Source organism: Eucalyptus grandis, chromosome 8, assembly GCF_016545825.1.
Source record: "Eucalyptus grandis isolate ANBG69807.140 chromosome 8, ASM1654582v1, whole genome shotgun sequence".
Classification (NCBI taxonomy): Eukaryota; Viridiplantae; Streptophyta; class Magnoliopsida; order Myrtales; family Myrtaceae; genus Eucalyptus; species Eucalyptus grandis.
The window spans coordinates 9,737,987-9,756,010 of NC_052619.1; the positions used below are offsets into that span (position 1 = coordinate 9,737,987).

Here is an 18,024-nt window from a genome sequence, read left to right on the forward strand (position 1 = left end):
GGGTATCGTCCATTTTTCTTTATAGCAATAAATCTCCTTTTTTTCGATAATAATAATACTATTATCGCTATTCATACAATTACAGCTATATAGATTTTTTTTTTATAAAAAAAAAGGAAATAACGAAAAGAATAAATGCAAAACCTTGGTTATTAAGAAACGAATTTTATGACAAAAAATAAAAATAAAAAGAAACGAATTTGACGAAACAGAAAAAAGAACACCTGCTGCGATCTTTCTCAGAAGAAGACGAAGACGAAGACGAAGAAGAAAGAAGGAGGAAGAAGAAGCAGCGAAGGGTGGGGGCGTTGAAAATGGCGTTGCAGTGGATGATCCTGACGTACGTCGTCGCCGCCGAGGCGGCGGTGGCGTTCCTCCTGACGCTGCCGTCCCCGAAGTTCCTGAAGAACCACCTCGTCTCCTTCGTCTCCCTCGTCCTCCAGCCCGCCCTCTTCGTCGTCCCCTTCGCCGGATTCCAGCTCCTCGGTCAGTCCCCCCTTCCTTCGATTCGACGCTAGGTTTCCGGCGGTCCTCGGTTTGCTCCGCCCGCCCGGCGGGAGCGCCGATTAGATTCGGAATCGCTCGGCTTCTCCGAGATCTCGTCGGCCGGTACGGCGGAGGTTTGTCCCCGTGCGCCGCTGTTTCTGAGCGTGTGTGTGGGGGTGTTTTTCTGTGCAGATATATATTGGAAGAGTGAGCACCGCTTGAGTTGCACGTCCGACATCTGCACCGCTGCCGAGAGAGACCGATACGAGAAAGCGGTGAGTCGAATCGATCTTCTTCCCGCTCCCGTCTTGAAAGTTTCTGAAGTTCGATTTCGTGTGAGATCTGGGGGTTTTTGGCCCCCTCTGTTTTTTAGCCCTTAGGGGAGAGCATTGTGGTGTGCATCGGGTAGGAAGCGCTGCAATGCTTGCTCTGCTGTCGAAAATTGCTCAGTGACCGGCTGCAAGGAGAGGGGTTTGGCTAGTGATGAGGGAGGCGCGAAGTAATCGAAATTTATTGGTCGAAATAAAATCGAATGGCGGTTTATGTGCACAGTTCCGTCTGGAAAGGTGGCACGAAAACATGACCGTGTATGAGATATCCTGCAATTCATGTATAAAATTGAAGGTTTCGTGTGGAGAGCTTACATGAATGCCTTGGCAAGCATTAGATGGAATTACTGAACTTCCACGTTAAGTATCGCGTCGCGGAATTCAGAGGTGGTATTTTAATGATAAAGAAGGTATCAATTTCATCCAAGAAGTTCACTTGATGGCATGAAGAAAAAGTAGCCGGAGTTTTTTTCTTTTTTTTTTTTTTGGCAGAAAAGCAAGTTTCTTGTTTTTATTTTAGTTCATTTCTCAGGTAGCTTGAATAGTTAACCTTAAGGGTGGCCAGTGAGGAGTGGGATGAGTTTAAATGCTTAGGTGATCTGCAATAGACTTTTCCTAGAAGAGTAATGCTAGCTTTACTAAGACCGGTTCCCAATTGGTATATAAATTTATATGATAGATTTTTATTGGGTGTTAATTGTAATTCTCTTGTATGTATGTCCAGTCACTGTCTGCCACATTACTTAGGTACCAGCTTTGAACACTAACCTTAGTACACTTACTGTTTCCATGAGAAAGGATTTTCTCATTAATGTTTTTGTAGCTTCCATACTCTGGCTAGTCTTAAGTCATTCACCTTAGTTTGGCTGGGTCTGTTTTTTAAGTTGAAGGAAAAGGGAGCACCAAATTGTAGTTTTGCCGTGAGCTTGTGAGGGAGCTGTTTGAATTTGCTACATGGCAGCTGAATCTTCCACAATGATCAGCCAGACATTTCCATCCTCTTCTTGAGATTTTGGCTTGCAAATCAACTTCATGTAAATGACGGTGTTTGATTGCCTAGTTTTATTCTGCCTTTGACTTAAAGTGCCTTTGCAAAAAGCTTTCCTCTCCTTCCAAAGAAGATTAGTCCTCCTTGTTGCAGAAACTTGAGTAGCCTCACATCGAGTACATACCTGTAGTGAGCTAATCATTGGCACATTCTTCCCGTCATGGTTTTTTTCTCACAATTATTCTGTTTCTCATGTGTACATTTTTTAAGTCAAATGAAGGTTTTCATGGACAGCTTACATGAATGCCTTGGCAAGCATTTATAGGTTGAATCCCACACTGAAAACGGAATTACTGAACATCCCCGTTAAGTATCGTGTCGTGGAATTCAGAGGTGGTATTTGATATATGTTTATTTACTGTCTGCCACATTACTTAGATACCGGCTTTGAACACTAATCTTAGTACATTTACTCTTTCCATGGGAAAGGATTTCCTCATTAATGTTTTTGTAGCTTCCATACTCTGGCAAGTCTAAGTCATTCACCTCAGTTTGGGTGGGTCTGTTTTTTTAGTTGAAGGAAAAGGGAGCACCAAATTGTAGTTTTGCAACGAGCTTGTGAGGGAGCTGTTTGAATTTGCTAGATGGCATCTGAATCTTCATAATGATCAACCAGATATGAAGAAATCTTCTTGAGATTTTGGCTCGCAAATCAACTTCATGTAGATGATGGTGTTTGATTGCCTAGTTTTATTCTGCCTTTGATTTAATAGTGCCTTTGCAATAAGATTCCCTCTCCTTCCAAAGAAGATTAGTCCTTCTTGTTGCAGAAACTTGAGTACGCTCACATTGAGTACATGCCTGTAGTAAGCTAATCATTGGCAATTTCTTCCCGTCAAGGTTTTTTCTTGCAATTATTCTGTTTCTGTGTACATTTGCCTAGTCCAATGAAGGTCATCTTGCTACTCCACAGCTTTTTAAAGGTGTTGCTACTTTCACTGATGGTAGGCATCAAGTGAAAATATGTAGCATGATGTGGGGAAATTGAAATAACTTCCATTTATCTTGAGTCGTTGTCTAGCTTCTGATAATTACCAGGGTATTTTAGCAGTAAGAGTGAACTTAATGGGTCCAATGTTTCCTGAGATATTTATCCACAATTGGCATGACAAAGCTCTGTTGCTCTGGGTTTGTTTTGGCCTTATCTAGATCTTTATAGATGATGATGGGCTCAAATGCTGATAGTTTTCTTAACCAGATTAGGAACTTCACATTGCTATATTTCCCTTGATCTCATTGTGAAAAATGTTCATCAACTATCATTTACCTTTTGCCAATTGACTTTTGGGTGCACTTATGCCTGCCATACAGATCTATAAAGCTCAAAGGAATGTGATTTTATGTGCTTCAGCCTGCCTTCTTTACTGGTATGCGGCCATTTCGGGAAACCTATTAAGTTTCTTTCATATAATATAAAGTTGCATGCAGATGCTAATCATGCTGATGTGAACATGTATGCAGGTGCATCTATCGCATTTGCAAATACTACAAAGAAATTCAGAAGTTGGAGGAAATAGAGAAGAGGTTCAAGGATCAGTAAAATCATCCGTGTTCTCTAGTTCCCCCGGATGCTTGACTGAGTTACCTCTGGATGAAGTGGCTACTGCCTCTAGAAGTCTCCTCTTTGCCTTGACCTTTTTTCTTTTCCCCAATCTGTGTACTTTCCATACTTGATTTTCACGTACCTCAAGTTTCTCCAGCTAGACTAGATACTTTACTGATGCATAATATGATATGCCTATTTGTTTCTTGCTTGTGTTCATCGAGATATATTGCAGATACCGGATTTAAGCAGATTAGAATCGTATAATTAATTTAGTGTTTTAAGTAGGAGTTAGGCTTGTTTGGTAACCTCTCGGTTTTCGTCTAGCTGCTTGACTAAATTGCCATCGAGCCTGATCCTGGAAATAATCCAAACCTATAGATAGTTTTTCATAGTCCCCAAATGCAAAGTTCCCTCGGTGGTGCTGTTAAGGTTTCTCAGGTTCTTTCAGAGTTTCCCAGATTTGCTCAATAGATGAACCTTTCCTTCCTTGTTGCAAGAATCATGGGTTTTAACCCCGTGTGATTTGAGACAAAGTGCATATTGTGTACAAACCGCACTTCACTGCAGTGGGAGAAGGTGGACGATTTGCTGGGGGACATGTAAGCCTTTCGAAATGCATTGACTTGACAGGTTGGTTGACCATCTCGGGCCTGCTTTATGGGACTAGTAGTTGCAGTCCAATATGACAACGTCGGTTGTATATTAAATGGAAGCAAGTAGAGCACTTCCATATTAAAATGGAAGTGGTAGTGGACCAGGTTGGTAATCAGATCAAAGGAGATGGACTCGCAATTTACCCCAGATGTATCTCTTTGTGTTTGGTCAGCAAGTAGAGCACTTCCATATTAAAATGGAAGTGGTAGCGGACCGGGTTGGTAATCAGATCAAAGGAGATGGACTCGCAATTTACCCCAGATATATTTCTTTGTTTTTGGTCAGCTTTTTTCCTTCCTTCACGTTTTAGATATATGACGGTGAGAAATCCATGTTCTAATGGGGAGCATTTAACCACCGGAAAAGCGATAAAAGGGTAGGAAAGGATGACTGCGACAATCCATCCTCCTTGAGACCAGCTTAAGATATGGCATCTTTTTAGGGGTATCCAATTGACAAAAAAAGAGCAAACTGGAGTCTCCAGCGGACATTTGTCTCCAACTGCTGTGGTTCATTTGCATGGCTATGGGTTTCATAAGGATTAAACCGTTTTCTCGATGTCGGATCTTGTGCTACTTTTTCTGGACTGACTCACTGGACCGATCTATCATTCAGACAATCAACGGCGGGGTTCAGGATTGTCAAACCAGACAAAGCCCTGTGCAGGCGGTCCCGCCTCTAGAAATCTGACATGATAGTACTAAACAAAGTTGTGATGCCGTGGCCCTTGGTGAAGTCCTCACCTATCTAGAATCGTCAGACCTAGAAACATTAAACATTCGCAGTTTGAATGCTCCTACATTGGTTTGAAAATGAGAAGAGTAAAATCAAATTATCAAATTTTTATCTAGAAACGTCAGCAAGTACAATCGAAGTGAAGGAGGCGAGACCCTCAATAGTTAGTTCCAAGACCCTGTGTAGTGCCCTAGGAGCACTTTCTTTAGCATATGGCGCGTCTTGAGTTTTTGAGGGTGTCAATCGCGCGTATAGTGAGAAAATTCGGTTGCGTAAAATCGTAACTTTCTTTATTTAGCTGTTTAGAAAGTGCCCTAGAGGTACTATTTAGCGGAATCTCTTCGACCAAACTCTCAAATCCGCAAATCAAATGGCGAGCGAATTTGCGGGAATAATGGAACGACAGACTTGGCTTTTGGGAAAAATGGTCGGTTTTATTGCAAAAGAGTGGCTTGAATTTCTCGTCACCGGAGCATGTGTAACAGATGGTTTCAAACTAATAACCCGGGGTGTCAATGTGGATGGCAGGTAACACGCATTTTACCTGTTCAAAGTTTCTGAGATCACGTCTTCTGTTAAGAGGTTTTTGGACGATTTTGTCAATGAAATCAATAGTCAAGTCTCTTCAAGACCCATCTGTCATGGCAGAATATGCTGATCCGGCGGGGAAATCAACCCCTCTATTCCCATCGAACCCGTTCGTAGCTCCAAGGAACCGAAACGACCCGACGGTCCGTGGTAAAAACGAGAAAAAAATTTGCCAGATCCTCCTACCCATTTGTGGAATATAGCGTGTGTGGTCTTCGATACGATTCACGAGGGGAGAAAAATTCCAAGAGCACGGCTTTGCACCTTGGAATGAAGGCTTTGGCCTCGCTGACTCTGCCGACCTGTGCCGGTCATTCTGATACATGTTGCTGGCAGCTTCTTTAGGTTGTCTCTTCCTAAAATGATCCTGATCACTTTATGAGTACTTTGGTTGAATTACTCCTATCATATTAAAACATCTCTAAGAATATCTATGCCATTCTGAAGATACCTAAGTGCGTGCGATGCTTTGTCTACTTTCATCCATGCGTATACATACGTAGGATGATACGAGTGTGTCTATAGAATCACTTAAAGCACTCTTGCAAGATGGCGAGGTCAGTCTTTGAGTGATGAAATTGATGGTGTGTGTGAAAAGAAGCATGGTTTTCCTGGTCTCTTTCACATAGTGATGTCGGTACATTTCAATTTTCGGAGTAAAGACCAAAACTAAGTACATCAGTAAGCTCAAGCAATCGGTGTTCGACGTACTATAATAACTTGTGTTAAGACTCGGTACAATTTCTTCGGAAGTTTTGTTAGAGGGAGACATACAACCAAACCTCAAAACCTGCCTTTGGCATCCAAAAGAATACTGAGAACAACTAATTGCTATTAATCCAAGGAATAATTAGTCTCTACAAACAAAAAAAGGAGAATGGTATAACAATAACTAATGACCAAAGAATGATTTTCCTATTCCAAGGTTCAAAATGATCTCTTGAGGTTCTTGAAATCCGCCGATTCGATGCATTCCAATCCGGCTCGATATGGATTCATCAGTTTCAGCAGCTCGGTCGCCTTTTCCTTCGCTTCATCGGCGCAACCGACTTGCAACAGCAGCAAGAGCTTTTGAAATGCACCAACTTGAAGAGCCTCCACCAAGGCCATCTCTTGATGATCTCTGCTCTCATGCTTGCAAAGCCTCCAAAGAGACAATACTGCGAACTCAGTCGCCGTCCCCGGCACACGCAAGATCTTCTTCACTAGGATCGGCACGGTCAGCAGATTCGCATAAGCCTTTTCTCTCCCTTGTTCGCACCCTATCAGTCCGTGAAGAACGCCGAGAGCCTTCTCGCATACGCTCTTATCGCTGGAGTCGACGAGGATTTCCAAGAGCTTGGAGACTAAAGACATCTCGACAAATGCCAATCTCTCCTCATCACCGCAACCATTAGAAGAAATGAGGTTGAATGTCACTGAGAGAGAGGCTTTCGTGATCGTCGGGCTAATCGGGTGTTCGATGAACTTGACCAAAGTTTCGCGTAATCCTTCCGTGTATGCCAATGCCTCGGTTTGTTTCTCATCGCGAGAAAGCTCATTGAGGGTTAAAATGGCATGTTTCTTGAATTCTGTATCTCCATTCTTCAAGAACCAAACCAAGCAATTGAGAGATGACCGTGATGCCAAGTAGTGACGAGCATCAATATCAAGTGGGAACATCCAGCTCAATGCACATAATATTTCTTCCAACATATTTGCGCCGATTTGGCTATAATCAGATGCAGCCGCGAATGCATCGAACGCCCTGCTCAACGTGCTCGCCGCCCCGTTCGCAGTGATGCAGCGCCGGTTCCGCTCGCTCTCGCCTCCCCACTTCTCGATCCTCCCCACCAATTTGGCGCACTCGGCGTGATCGACGCACTGCGACGCGTCATCGATACCCGAAAGAACCTCGGACACCTCAAATGGGGTGACGGGGACGCGCGGGGTGGGGATCCTATTGACCCCGTGGCGGCAGTTCTCGGTGCACCACTCCTGGATCATGCTGCGGAGCACGTGGTTGGGTATCTGGTCGAAGCTCGAGAGCACCACGTTGGTCACGGGGCACGTGAAGTTGCCGGCCTCGAGCCACCGCTCGATGCTCTCGCGGTCGTACGTGATGCCGGACGACAGCGTGACGGGGTCCCTCATGAGCTCGAGCGAGATCGGGCACACGAAGTGGTTCGGGATCACCAGCTCCTGCAGCTCTAGCTCCCGACGACCGCCAATGCCGCCCTCTTGCTCCTTGCCTCCGTTGTCGCCGGCATTCGATCTCCTCCTCCTCCAACCGAAACCCATTTCGCGACTCCCCCTCACCTACCAACCAACGCAGAAAAAGAAGTGATTTTGCAGAGACCCGGACGTCAAAGATGGGATTTTGAATTGTGGGTTCGACTTGGGAAGGGAAAGGGAAGAGGCGAGCGGGAGCCTTTTATATGTCGATAAAGTCTCGGCTTCGTCCTTACAATTTTCACACGGTATTCAAGGTTCACACACGAGCACGGCCCGGTATTTAATCCGAGAACCGGTCGATGACTTGAACAGAGGAGTAGGAAGAAGGATTCAAGAAAAGTGTTCAGACCGACCGACCGACCGAGGAGGGGAGAACGAGGGATGCGGGTCGTTTGATCAGGAGAGCAAGATTTTGAATATTGACCGTTGAATGGGATTCGCGACGGTATGAATCCAACCGTCAAAGGAGGGCGGGGAACGGTGAGAAAAAGGAGCAGATCGCTGAACCTGTCAAAGGCTTCGGCATAATAATATTGTAAACGCCCAATCGAGGGTAGAGTCGCAGGGACGGCAACGCCATTAAACAGAATACTTTGTTGCTTTTGACGTTTGACCCTGAGCTTGGCGTGACTTGTGTAAGGTTTTGACGAGTCGACGGAGGAGATCCTGCTGCTCCTTTGCCTCACTGTTACTTTTGCATGAGCTCTTGCTGCCTCGTGTCGTATGAAAGGGAAAACTTGTCTTTGCTGGGTTCTATCAAACGCATCCGATGGTCGCCGGTGGATTCAGTACGTTCGCCAGCTGATTTAGTCTTAAGTCTTAATGCGAAATCCCAAAATAGCCATTTCGGCTAATGAAATTTTCACTGAAGATCGTTGACGTAACGGTCTAGTCATCGCCAACCATCCTACGTAACATATTATAGCATCGATGATTTTCAACAAAAATTAGTTGAGAGGATTATATTTGAATTTTGCATAGGGTTTAAGATTCAGTTGGTAATATTGAGAAATTTAGGATTAAATTGGTGTGTCCATAAAATAGGTTATACCAATTGACAAGTTTAGGATCAAATTTGTGTCAATACGATAGATTTAAGATAATTGGACAATTTTCCTGTAATTTTGGGTCTATGGTCTAATGTGAATATTCAATTGTAACATGGCAAATATTTACATTGTTTAAAGGGAAGCTTGGATACTTAGCGAGGACTCTCGTACGTGGTGAATAATTAAATTCCAATAAAAATGAAATCTTTATGAGATTAATATTTTACGTTGTAAGGGAAATCGTGCGTATGAATCGACTAAATATTTTTGAATGGGCTTTAGGTAATATAGGCCTTAGGAATGGAGGAACAAACACGTGCCTATAGATTAGGTAAAAGTCTAGTCATGACAATTTTTGGCCTTGCATGTGAAGACACTCAAGCACGATCCAAATTCACCAAGAAAGCTTATATGACACGACTTACTCGGAACCGACAAAACTTGAAATGCTTTTACCAATCAACTCGTATCGATATTCAATATACTTTGGTAATGATACGAAATGACACGATCATGACCACGCAATGCTTTGCATGCCGTGCGTTTTAAACATTACTAAGTAGATATGATTACATACTTGAACTATCCACGTAAATATCGAATATCATATATCTAAAATCTAAGGATCCTGCAAGACATGAGTTTCTCCGTGGAGACAGCATTTTTTCCCTGGTCAAACATGTGAAAGCTCTTTTTTTCACCCTAGTATGCGATGATTTACTTTGTTGTCTGTTCGTTTTTTTTGCCTAAATGTGTGTGAAAAGAAGTTTACAACATAGTGCTAATGCGGCTACTCAAGAACCGTGGCAGTCCACTTGTGACATTTCGATCATTCACATGCACCCATGCTGAGTTGAGCTCGTGAGTTGTCCAGCTTTTGATTCCCTTTTTGACTTCAAAGGCTTACAGCATCGAAGTGTCGAGCAGGGTTGTCTTCGGCTTGTCTAATTTCTCGGCCCCCTCTATTCTTTTGTGCGTCCAAAAAATGATAAGAGCACTTACTTGAATGAATCTAGAAGCCTAGAAGGGGAAAAAATAAAGAACAAGCAAATGAGAAAAGAAGAATCATCGCACATGTTTGTCCATTGCAGAACAGATTGCAGGAATAATCTCGGTTGCTTCACTTGCATTGCACACCTATTTAAGTATTACCCTGATTTGAAAAATCTATATTGCAATGAAACGAGATGAGAAATTGGAATTCATCATATTGTACGAGGATTAACACGATGATCACCCCGGTCGTCAATCACACTTGAAAAGGGGAGGTTCGATTCTATACGAGTTGTAATCTCACTCTCTGGTAAATGCTTAATGCTTAGTGATTGGGGGTGAGGCTTTGTTGTTTGAATCAAGTCCTAAATCGAGGGAGGGAGAGCTAAGGAGTCAATTTGCCTTGCCTTGTAGAAGGGGGACCGAAGTTTACCCAAGTTGAAATTTCCAAATCGTCGATGTGGAAAATCTAAATCTTTGATTCCAAACACGATTACCCCTTTGCATCGAAGTTCCAACTAATCGCCTAATTCGTACACGGAAGCAGCCTTGACAAAACCCCAGTTTTGAAGTCGTCAAAACCCCCCTATTGAAGAAGCCCCTCTAGGGCTAGTCTCTGCAATTGCTGGCTAATTCAATCTCCTCCCTTTGTGCATGGCCAACTTAAAAACGTCTTCCGTCATTTGACCACCTCAACATGCGTTTCCCACGACAGGGTCAGAGAATAACATATTCCAAGTTTCCAACGATGTCGACGTATGCTTAAAAGCCTCCAGAAAAGTGCACATAAGACGAGCACTCGGGACATGGGAAAAGCTTTCGAGTCAAGTGGATCTTTCCCGATCAGGGGAAAGCGACCACCATCTTTGACCCCGTTTGGTTTGGCTTTTGAGGAATGTAATGCAAATACCTTCGAGTGAATGGGATTTTCTGAATTTGGTAAAATTTACATTAAAAAATAATTTTGATCAAAATATCGTTTGATAAAATTTGCATTTATAATTGATTTTTATTAAATTAGAAAAGCATAAATATATTTGTATTTTTTTTTTAAGTCCGGCCACAAAACTGCTAGATTCGACAACCGGATGGTCGGATCTCGGCCCTCGGGCGGTCGCCGGGGTCGGGCGACCCCAGGCGATGGCCGCCCGAGGTCGCTCAACCCAAGCGACCGCCTGGGTCGCATGATTCAGGCCATCAATTGCCTAGGTCGTGCGACCCAGGCATCACCTAAGGTCCAGCGACGGTCGCCCGAGTCGAGCAACCCTTAGGCGGCGGTCGCCGGCGCGCGCAACCCTTGGTCGGCGGTCGTCGGCCTCCGATCGGCTTCTACATCGGCTACATGAATATTGACAAACAGTACAACTTGCATTCCAAAAATGCAAATTCCCAATGGACCTCTATCCCTCCATTCCCCTAAAGGCCTTTGAAGCCCCCTGGAAATGTAATTGCATCTCCCCAAAGTTCTCAAAAAATTGAATCGAACACTACTTGCATTTTTGCCCAAACCCCTTTAAAGCCCTAAAGCCCCTTCCCAATGTTAAACCAAACAGGGCCTTCATCTTGTAACCAGAAAACAATCTTTGTTTAGAGATTTAGAAAAAAAAATCAGACGCCCTCTCAACGTCAAAAGTTCTCGTGCAGATGTTACAGATGACCAACCTGAGTTGGGAGGGGCCAAATCGAAATTGTTTTCTACCGCTAACACTCAATTCACCAAACATTTACATCAAAATCTCACGACAACCATCTACACTGGCTTTATTCACGCCGGGAAATAAATGCTATACAAATTCGAACACATCACCCAAAAATACAACTCGCTCGTCAGTATGCAACTCCCATGTATAAATCACTCGTCGATCCGCCTTTCAGGCAAGCGGCTCAGTCATCAGTTTCTCTTCGGAGCGGCAAAATCGCATCCCTCTTCTTTCACTTGGCACTCTGTTCACGACTTTGCATGGTCCATCACAGAGGGCTAACCGGCTCTGTGCTTCCATTGGTTTGCGACTTGCACCAGATTCTGTCGCAGACTCACATTAGATCCGATGCTTATTCTTGCCTAATATAAGGAGAGTAACTCATTTCTGTGCTGTAGAACGACTCATCTCCCCCAAGCCCGTACATGTTGGCATCCTTCTCTTCATCCCATTTAAGCACCTCTCTTATATATCTGAATGCCTCATCAACGGAAGTACGGTCCCGAGCTCTGGTCTGCCACACAAACAACTTTCTGCCACTCAATGAATAATACAGCTCCTTGAACTTCATTGCCACGAAGAAGTACGCTTGCTGAGCCAGTGCCTGACCATTGTGGTTGGGCTTTACGGGGCTGAAATTGGTAAACCATTCACAAGTCGATAAGGGAGAATGGATTATCTTGTCTTCAAAAGCATCGTACTTGTTCAGAAGGAGCACGAAAGGAGTGTCTATGAATGAAGGGTGCATCACTAGACTCTCGAATAAATTTCGGCTTGCCATCATTTTGTTACAGGGAGGACCAGCACCTTGGGCCCACATTTGATCATAGTCACTCAATGCGATGCAGAAGATCACCGCTCTCACGTCTTCAAACATTTCCAGCCATTTACAACCCTCATTAAGTCCTTTGGAGTTTACCCGAATCAGTTGGTACCTGATATAGAAACAGTGATTGAGGTAAGACAGCTTCCACCAAATCAAAAAGGACAAACAGATTAAGCAGCAAAACGTGAAGTAAGCAATAAGTACTTTGTCATGGATGGGGGCCCTTCAAAGTTTTCACTGTACAATTCAGACATGGGACTTCTATCATCAAACGAGAAATCAATAAAGGTGAGTCCGTTGCTTGGTGTGACCCCTTCAGCATATAAGATATCCTTTTCAGAAGGTTCATACTCGTTGCTTGATATCTCAACGGCCTGCATGAGATCACATACCAGCATCAATCGACATCTTAAACGAACAAAGATATGTGCATATTCTTAAGAGCATAGACCATGAGTAATGTTCAACCCACCAAATTTGTGGCATACTCAATTAAGAGCATAAACTATAAGTTATGTACAACCCACAGAATAGGCTGCATACTATAGAGCAGGTTGACATTTTCAAACAAGCTCTCTGTTTCAGCCTTATAAGATGAAATGATGAAGTATGGTTCATTAATCAAAGTTACACTGTCAGTCAGTTCAAGCTAAACTATGGAATTTCATACTAGGATAGATGCAGGGCCTCAGACCATGAATGAGCACACCAGGGAAATGGAGCTTTGACTCCACTAAAGATAACATAAAAATTGATTCAATAAATACATGCTCCTGTATAAGTTTTAAGCACTGAATGACCAGAGAGTTATTTGGATCTTAAATTAGTGCCAGTCATCAAATTTTAACTCTCAAGCTATTATGAATAATTTCTGGCCTAATTCCCTAAAAATCCCTAAACTTTATGTAGTCCCAATGCTGGAGAGACTTTCACTAACAAAATCAATATAGGTTAAAGTTATATCAAGAGGCTAGCAATGTCCAAGGCCTGGCCGAATGAACAATTTGACAGTATTTAAGAGGCTCAGGAAGTAAGCAATGAAGATACCCGATCTAAAAAGTATTTTGCAACATCAGGAAGAGAATTTAGCTCCTCCCGTCTCTTGTATGTTTCCTGCATGGCAGGGTCTCTCCAGACCTCATCAACAATAGGTGCGTATTCACGTGTTGCAGCAGGAAAGAATGCATCCAAGTCTCCAGTTGCCATGATTTCCAGTAACCAGTCAGAGAAGTGTTTACACCTCGGGTTGATGTAGTAAATGCATCGCTGGCTTTCATGAACTCCCTCCTCACCTAAATTTATTCCACAATTAAAATTTGACTAAAGCATCTTCTTTGCAAGCTAAAGCATATCTAACCCGGACCTTAATATTTCAACCCAAAAAAAAAAACCTAGACCTTAATATCTGAGGAAAGAGAGGAGGTAGAAATAGTCCTGACTTAGTTATACCCTATTACTTTTAGCAGCAGCTGCAGGAAGAGGCCAAAAGATCAGCATTAGATACCTGATGCAGACTCTTCGGTTTCACTGGTAGCATCTTCTCTCTCCATCAAAGCTTCCTCTTCAAACCGTTCTCGGCCTTCAAGTAGTATGCTGAGATATTTGTACATATTGCTTTGAATCATAAGCTTAATATTTTGCAGCTCGTCAGGAGTAAACTTATTCCCATACAAAAATTTAGCCTGTCACCGGGGAAAAATAATTCACAGATCATCCTCCAAGAATAGAGCCGAATGTCAAAGAGCCATAACCGTGCAAATGGATTGTCATGTTACACTGAAAGTAAAATATGATGGTGAGAAAACACAAATCCTCTCCAAATCTTCTTTAATATGTATAAAATAAACATCCAAATAAAGAAAGTTTGTCATAACCAAAACAGTATTTTTCAGTGTTATGCACAATCAGTGCATTGAAAATGAAAATCTTTCTTTATTAAGTATAGTTTTAACCAAACCATACACATAAAGTGAAAAATATCGGTTCAAAATGGTGATTGAATGTTGAGGACAGATGAGACCTAATAGAATGGTGTGCCATTGCTAAAATCATCACCGTTTGATGTAAAGAATAGTCGTATTTAAATAATACCTGCTTAAAGATGGTGCTTGTTCCTGATCCCTCCATCCCAAACAACAGCAGTTTCTGAACTCTTCCCTGTTCCAAATATTCCGGCACTGATCTACTTGAGTAGGTCGTTGGATCTTCCTTAGTCCCATGAGGATTTGCAGGTGGTACAGGTAACGAAAACAGCGAACAAATGAAACGAGTAGACGCCTGCCTACCGAAAAACAAATGTTGATGGTATAAAAAATCGATTTACATATATTCCAAATTAACTTGACAGGTGGTAGGAGACTAGGAGTAGCTTGTTGCTAGAGATAATGAGAGAACCTTTCCCCATATGTTTCCTTTTATATTATTTTGACCTTCTTCCTCATAAGAACCATCATCGTACACCCAAAAATGAGTATCACGAGGACACTGCACATTGGCCAGCTGAAATAAAAAGGAAAAGATCACATGTTTAACGACACGTTCAAAGAGATAAAGCAGGAAAATGCCCCAGTACAGAGCACATCTGTCTAAAAGAGCAGTATGAAATGTGACGTGAAAAGAAAAGTCAAGATCCGAAAGGCAGCACACCAGCATAGCAAAATAATTCAAGTCAAAGGAATCCATATAACCCCACCCAGAAAAAATTAATCAGCCTAACTCCTAACCTAAGGGCAAGAGGTAGAATCAAGATATTGTTGAAGAGGTAAGAGGCAGTTGATCTATCAGCCCGTGAATTGCCAAGGCAAAAATTTCTCAATCATTTAAAGCTACACAAATCTCTTTTTTTCTTGTCAAGTGTGGTTTATGCTGCAGAATTGAAGAGATACGTGCTGGTGAACAAATATAGTTGTGACCAATGGCATGGATTCTCACAGATTCTGCAATATGATAACTTCTGTGGGACAAATCCGCCGATGCATAAAAATATGGACGGTAAGGCCAAAAACTCCTTATCCGGAGATGATTCTAAATGCCAAAAAACAGCCACCGTCTCACTGAATAAATACAAGGGCAATTGTGGGATAATTATAATGACTTCTGGTAGGTAAATAGTAAGTAGCTTCATTACATATATCTTTCCCAGAGGATGAGGTACTCGCACAAGACCGATATAATATGGTGAGGTGGTTGCTTTATGCTGGCAAACTACATTCAGCATTTGATTGGTCAAAGAAAAGCTCACTGCATACTTCATAATTTTATTTGAGATGCGAATACTTAGTCCAGCAGCTAATAATCATCCACAATGTTGCTAAAAGGGATAGGAACCAGCAATTAAGCTTTTGCTTCACTCATATACTTAGCTGATAGTGCAAAACAGAGGAAAGTGAAACATCAGGGTAGGCCCACTGACTAACATTAGGAAACACTTTTGTTTCCAGAGAAATTCCATGGGTAACAAATTCCAGATCATTTTGGCAAGATTGTTTACCATTTAACAAAGTTAAGTGACCTTACAGCCGATTAGTCAAGACGGTTTTGAACTTCGTTCTCTGTTCTGTCACCCCTATTCCTCTTTTTGTGAATATTGCAACTCTTGCTTATCATGTACTAACAAACTATTTGCAACTGCAAGAGATGCGCATTTAAAAAACTTAGATAAAGAATCTACATCCAGTTCTCCAAAGTAAAATACAAGTCAAACAGTTCATATTCCAGATTTGATCTCAACTTCAATCTTTCAGTCTTAACTCTCAGTTAATCTTTTTCCAGTGTGTTTGTCTCTCGTACTACGAATACAAGTGCCTTTTGTCCCTCTCCAACTCCAGCCCAAATGACACCTTTTTTCTCAAGGATCAAAGTTCTGAGTAAATTAATGGTCACTTTGACAATACACATACTTGACGAGGAAACAACATCCACCGACAATTTACATTTGAAGAAACCATGCCAGACATTACAATAAATTCATAGAATCTTTTAGAAAGACTAAAAAGCAACGAATTTTTCCAGTAGTCCTACTTTATCTAACCTTTAGAACGATAATCACGTAAATGCCTGTGAAGGTGCGAACGACACAGAGATCATAAATGCATGCTTTTGTCTCAAATAACCTACAGAGAGCATATCTTCTGCTAACAGATATTTTCCATTGCATTATCGACCAGCATTATTCCAAAAAACTGCACTAAGAAAATGCATAAGCACAAAACCCTAATCCATTAATTTACTTTTGATGATGACATCTTCACGATAAGATATGAGGAATGTGCATTTTACAGTTACCTTCAAAACCCTCAGCTCAACCTTTGTAATTTCACGCCCATTTATATAAACCTTCGTATTCCCGTCGCTTGCATTTACCCGGAGCTTGCCCCCGACATTAAGTTTGGAACTTATTATCCGGTCAGGTTTCTCCCCTTCCTGAGAAACAAATATAAGAACATCAGGAAACTAAAATAATCAAGCAATAAAATCACAACCTCAAAATAAATGCAATTATCAGCTGTGCATCAGCAAAATGCTTTCTTTTACCTTTCCCCATAACCCTAAATCCTTATCATACCAATACTTCCCAGGCTTCAATTTCTGCGGCGGAATCGGACACCCAAGAATCTCAGCCAGTTCCTCTTGCCTCAACTGCCTCCCATTCACCACAAGCTGCTCAGGCCGCAACTGGTTCGCTGCACACTCTCTCTCTGCCTTCATTATCTGCGTGACCTCCAGTGGACTACACACCCGCGCCAAAATCCTTGAACACTTCCCCAAACCGGACCGCTTCGCTTCGTCAATCGGCTTCCCAATGCAACTCACGCACTTCCTACCTTCCGGCATTGATCCCATGGCCTTCAAAAGGCAATTTCCGCAATACCGTGCGTCGCAAACCAAGCACGCCTCCCTCTCCTTAAATCTGTTCCCCTTCCCACACCTACTGCACCGCCCTCGCTTCCCTGGCGTCTTCTTCGCGACAGCCGGCGAGTCGGTGGCGGCAGACGACACCGGAGAGGAAGAGAAATCGTTCGCTTCCTCCTCGTCTTCCTCCGAGTACTGGGAGTCCCTCGGCGTCGTGAACGTCACCACCGCGGCGCGCCTCGGCTCCCCATTCTCGCCCCCCGCCGCCGCCTCGCCGTTGTCCGTCGCATCTAGGGCACTGGCGTCCGCGCTGAACAAGCTCCCGCTCTCGCCCCCGGCCCCGTCCCCATCCTCCGCCCCCTCCAGCCGCGCTCTCGAGGCGGAGGACGCGCGTCGACTCTCCGCCGGCGAGTCCCTGGAGGCGAAGCCGTTGCCGGGCCGGCCGAGCCGGGGGAGGATCCTGGGGGCGATCGGGGCGGCGACGGGGATCGCGGACAGATCGGCGGGGAGGAGGGGAGGGGAGCGGGCGCCGGAGACGGGCTCGGCGATCTCGACGGGATCGACGCGGGGGACGTCGTAGGGCACCGGGGGGCCGTCGTACTCGACGGCGATGGAGTAGTCGAGCTGGTCCTCGTCGAGGAGCGGGGCGCCGGCGGGGAGCATTTTGCGGAGGGCTTGCTCCCAGGCGGTCTCGCGGTCGTCCTCGGCGTCGGAGGCCATGTGGCGCGGCGGAGGAGCGAGGGAAAGCCGCGGGGACTTTCCTTCCTTAATTTTCAGTTTGATTTTCTCGAGAAAGTTGAAGAAGGAAAGTAGCAGCAGTTGGAGATGATGAGGAGGGAGCAGAAGGAGATCGCGTTGAAAGTCGAAGCTGGAGGAGAGAGAGAGAGTTGTTGAGGATAGAGAGAGAGAGAGAGAGAGAAAAAAAGTAAACGGAGCTGACTTGACGGCGGCGATGGGAAGTTGACCCTCTAGCTCCGTTAAGTGGTACGGCCGTCGAAGTTGAAA

The 18,024-nt window shown here is 43.7% G+C and overlaps 3 protein-coding genes across 3 annotated transcripts; 1 reads left to right on the forward strand and 2 right to left on the reverse strand.

Moving 5' to 3' along the window:
- Window positions 1–218: 218 nt before the first annotated feature.
- On the forward strand, window positions 219–3,657 carry LOC104456365. Its single transcript, XM_010071139.3, has 4 exons — window positions 219–486; window positions 679–761; window positions 3,175–3,230; window positions 3,325–3,657. The coding sequence occupies exons 1-4, from the start codon at window positions 315–317 to the stop codon at window positions 3,401–3,403; spliced, it is 390 nt and encodes a 129-aa protein (XP_010069441.2). The 5' UTR covers window positions 219–314; the 3' UTR covers window positions 3,404–3,657.
- Window positions 3,658–5,998: 2,341 nt separating this feature from the next.
- On the reverse strand, window positions 5,999–7,742 carry LOC104456366 (U-box domain-containing protein 21). Its single transcript, XM_010071140.3, has one exon. The coding sequence runs from the start codon at window positions 7,664–7,666 to the stop codon at window positions 6,314–6,316; it is 1,353 nt and encodes a 450-aa protein (XP_010069442.1). The 5' UTR covers window positions 7,667–7,742; the 3' UTR covers window positions 5,999–6,313.
- Window positions 7,743–11,205: 3,463 nt separating this feature from the next.
- Window positions 11,206–17,903, reverse strand: LOC104456367 (extra-large guanine nucleotide-binding protein 3). The gene is made up of 8 exons (XM_010071141.3): window positions 16,702–17,903; window positions 16,453–16,590; window positions 14,563–14,667; window positions 14,260–14,445; window positions 13,673–13,850; window positions 13,216–13,460; window positions 12,373–12,542; window positions 11,206–12,277 (listed from the first exon to the last, which is right to left on the reverse strand). The coding sequence occupies exons 1-8, from the start codon at window positions 17,737–17,739 to the stop codon at window positions 11,695–11,697; spliced, it is 2,643 nt and encodes an 880-aa protein (XP_010069443.2). The 5' UTR covers window positions 17,740–17,903; the 3' UTR covers window positions 11,206–11,694.
- Window positions 17,904–18,024: the final 121 nt, after the last annotated feature.

Excerpts from the sequence above, each read along its gene's own strand:
- LOC104456365 (XM_010071139.3), top strand. The coding sequence starts at position 315 with ATGGCGTTGCAGTGGATGATCCTGACGTACGTCGTCGCCGCCGAGGCG. Across the intron at positions 762-3,174 it reads GAGACCGATACGAGAAAGCG|ATCTATAAAGCTCAAAGGAA; the intron begins GTGAGTCGAATC and ends CCTGCCATACAG. Across the intron at positions 3,231-3,324 it reads TCAGCCTGCCTTCTTTACTG|GTGCATCTATCGCATTTGCA; the intron begins GTATGCGGCCAT and ends ACATGTATGCAG.
- LOC104456366 (XM_010071140.3), bottom strand. The coding sequence starts at position 7,666 with ATGGGTTTCGGTTGGAGGAGGAGGAGATCGAATGCCGGCGACAACGGA.
- LOC104456367 (XM_010071141.3), bottom strand. The coding sequence starts at position 17,739 with ATGGCCTCCGACGCCGAGGACGACCGCGAGACCGCCTGGGAGCAAGCC. Across the intron at positions 14,668-16,452 it reads TTGAGCTGAGGGTTTTGAAG|CTGGCCAATGTGCAGTGTCC; the intron begins GTAACTGTAAAA and ends TTTTTATTTCAG. Across the intron at positions 13,851-14,259 it reads CAAGCACCATCTTTAAGCAG|GCTAAATTTTTGTATGGGAA; the intron begins GTATTATTTAAA and ends CCCCGGTGACAG.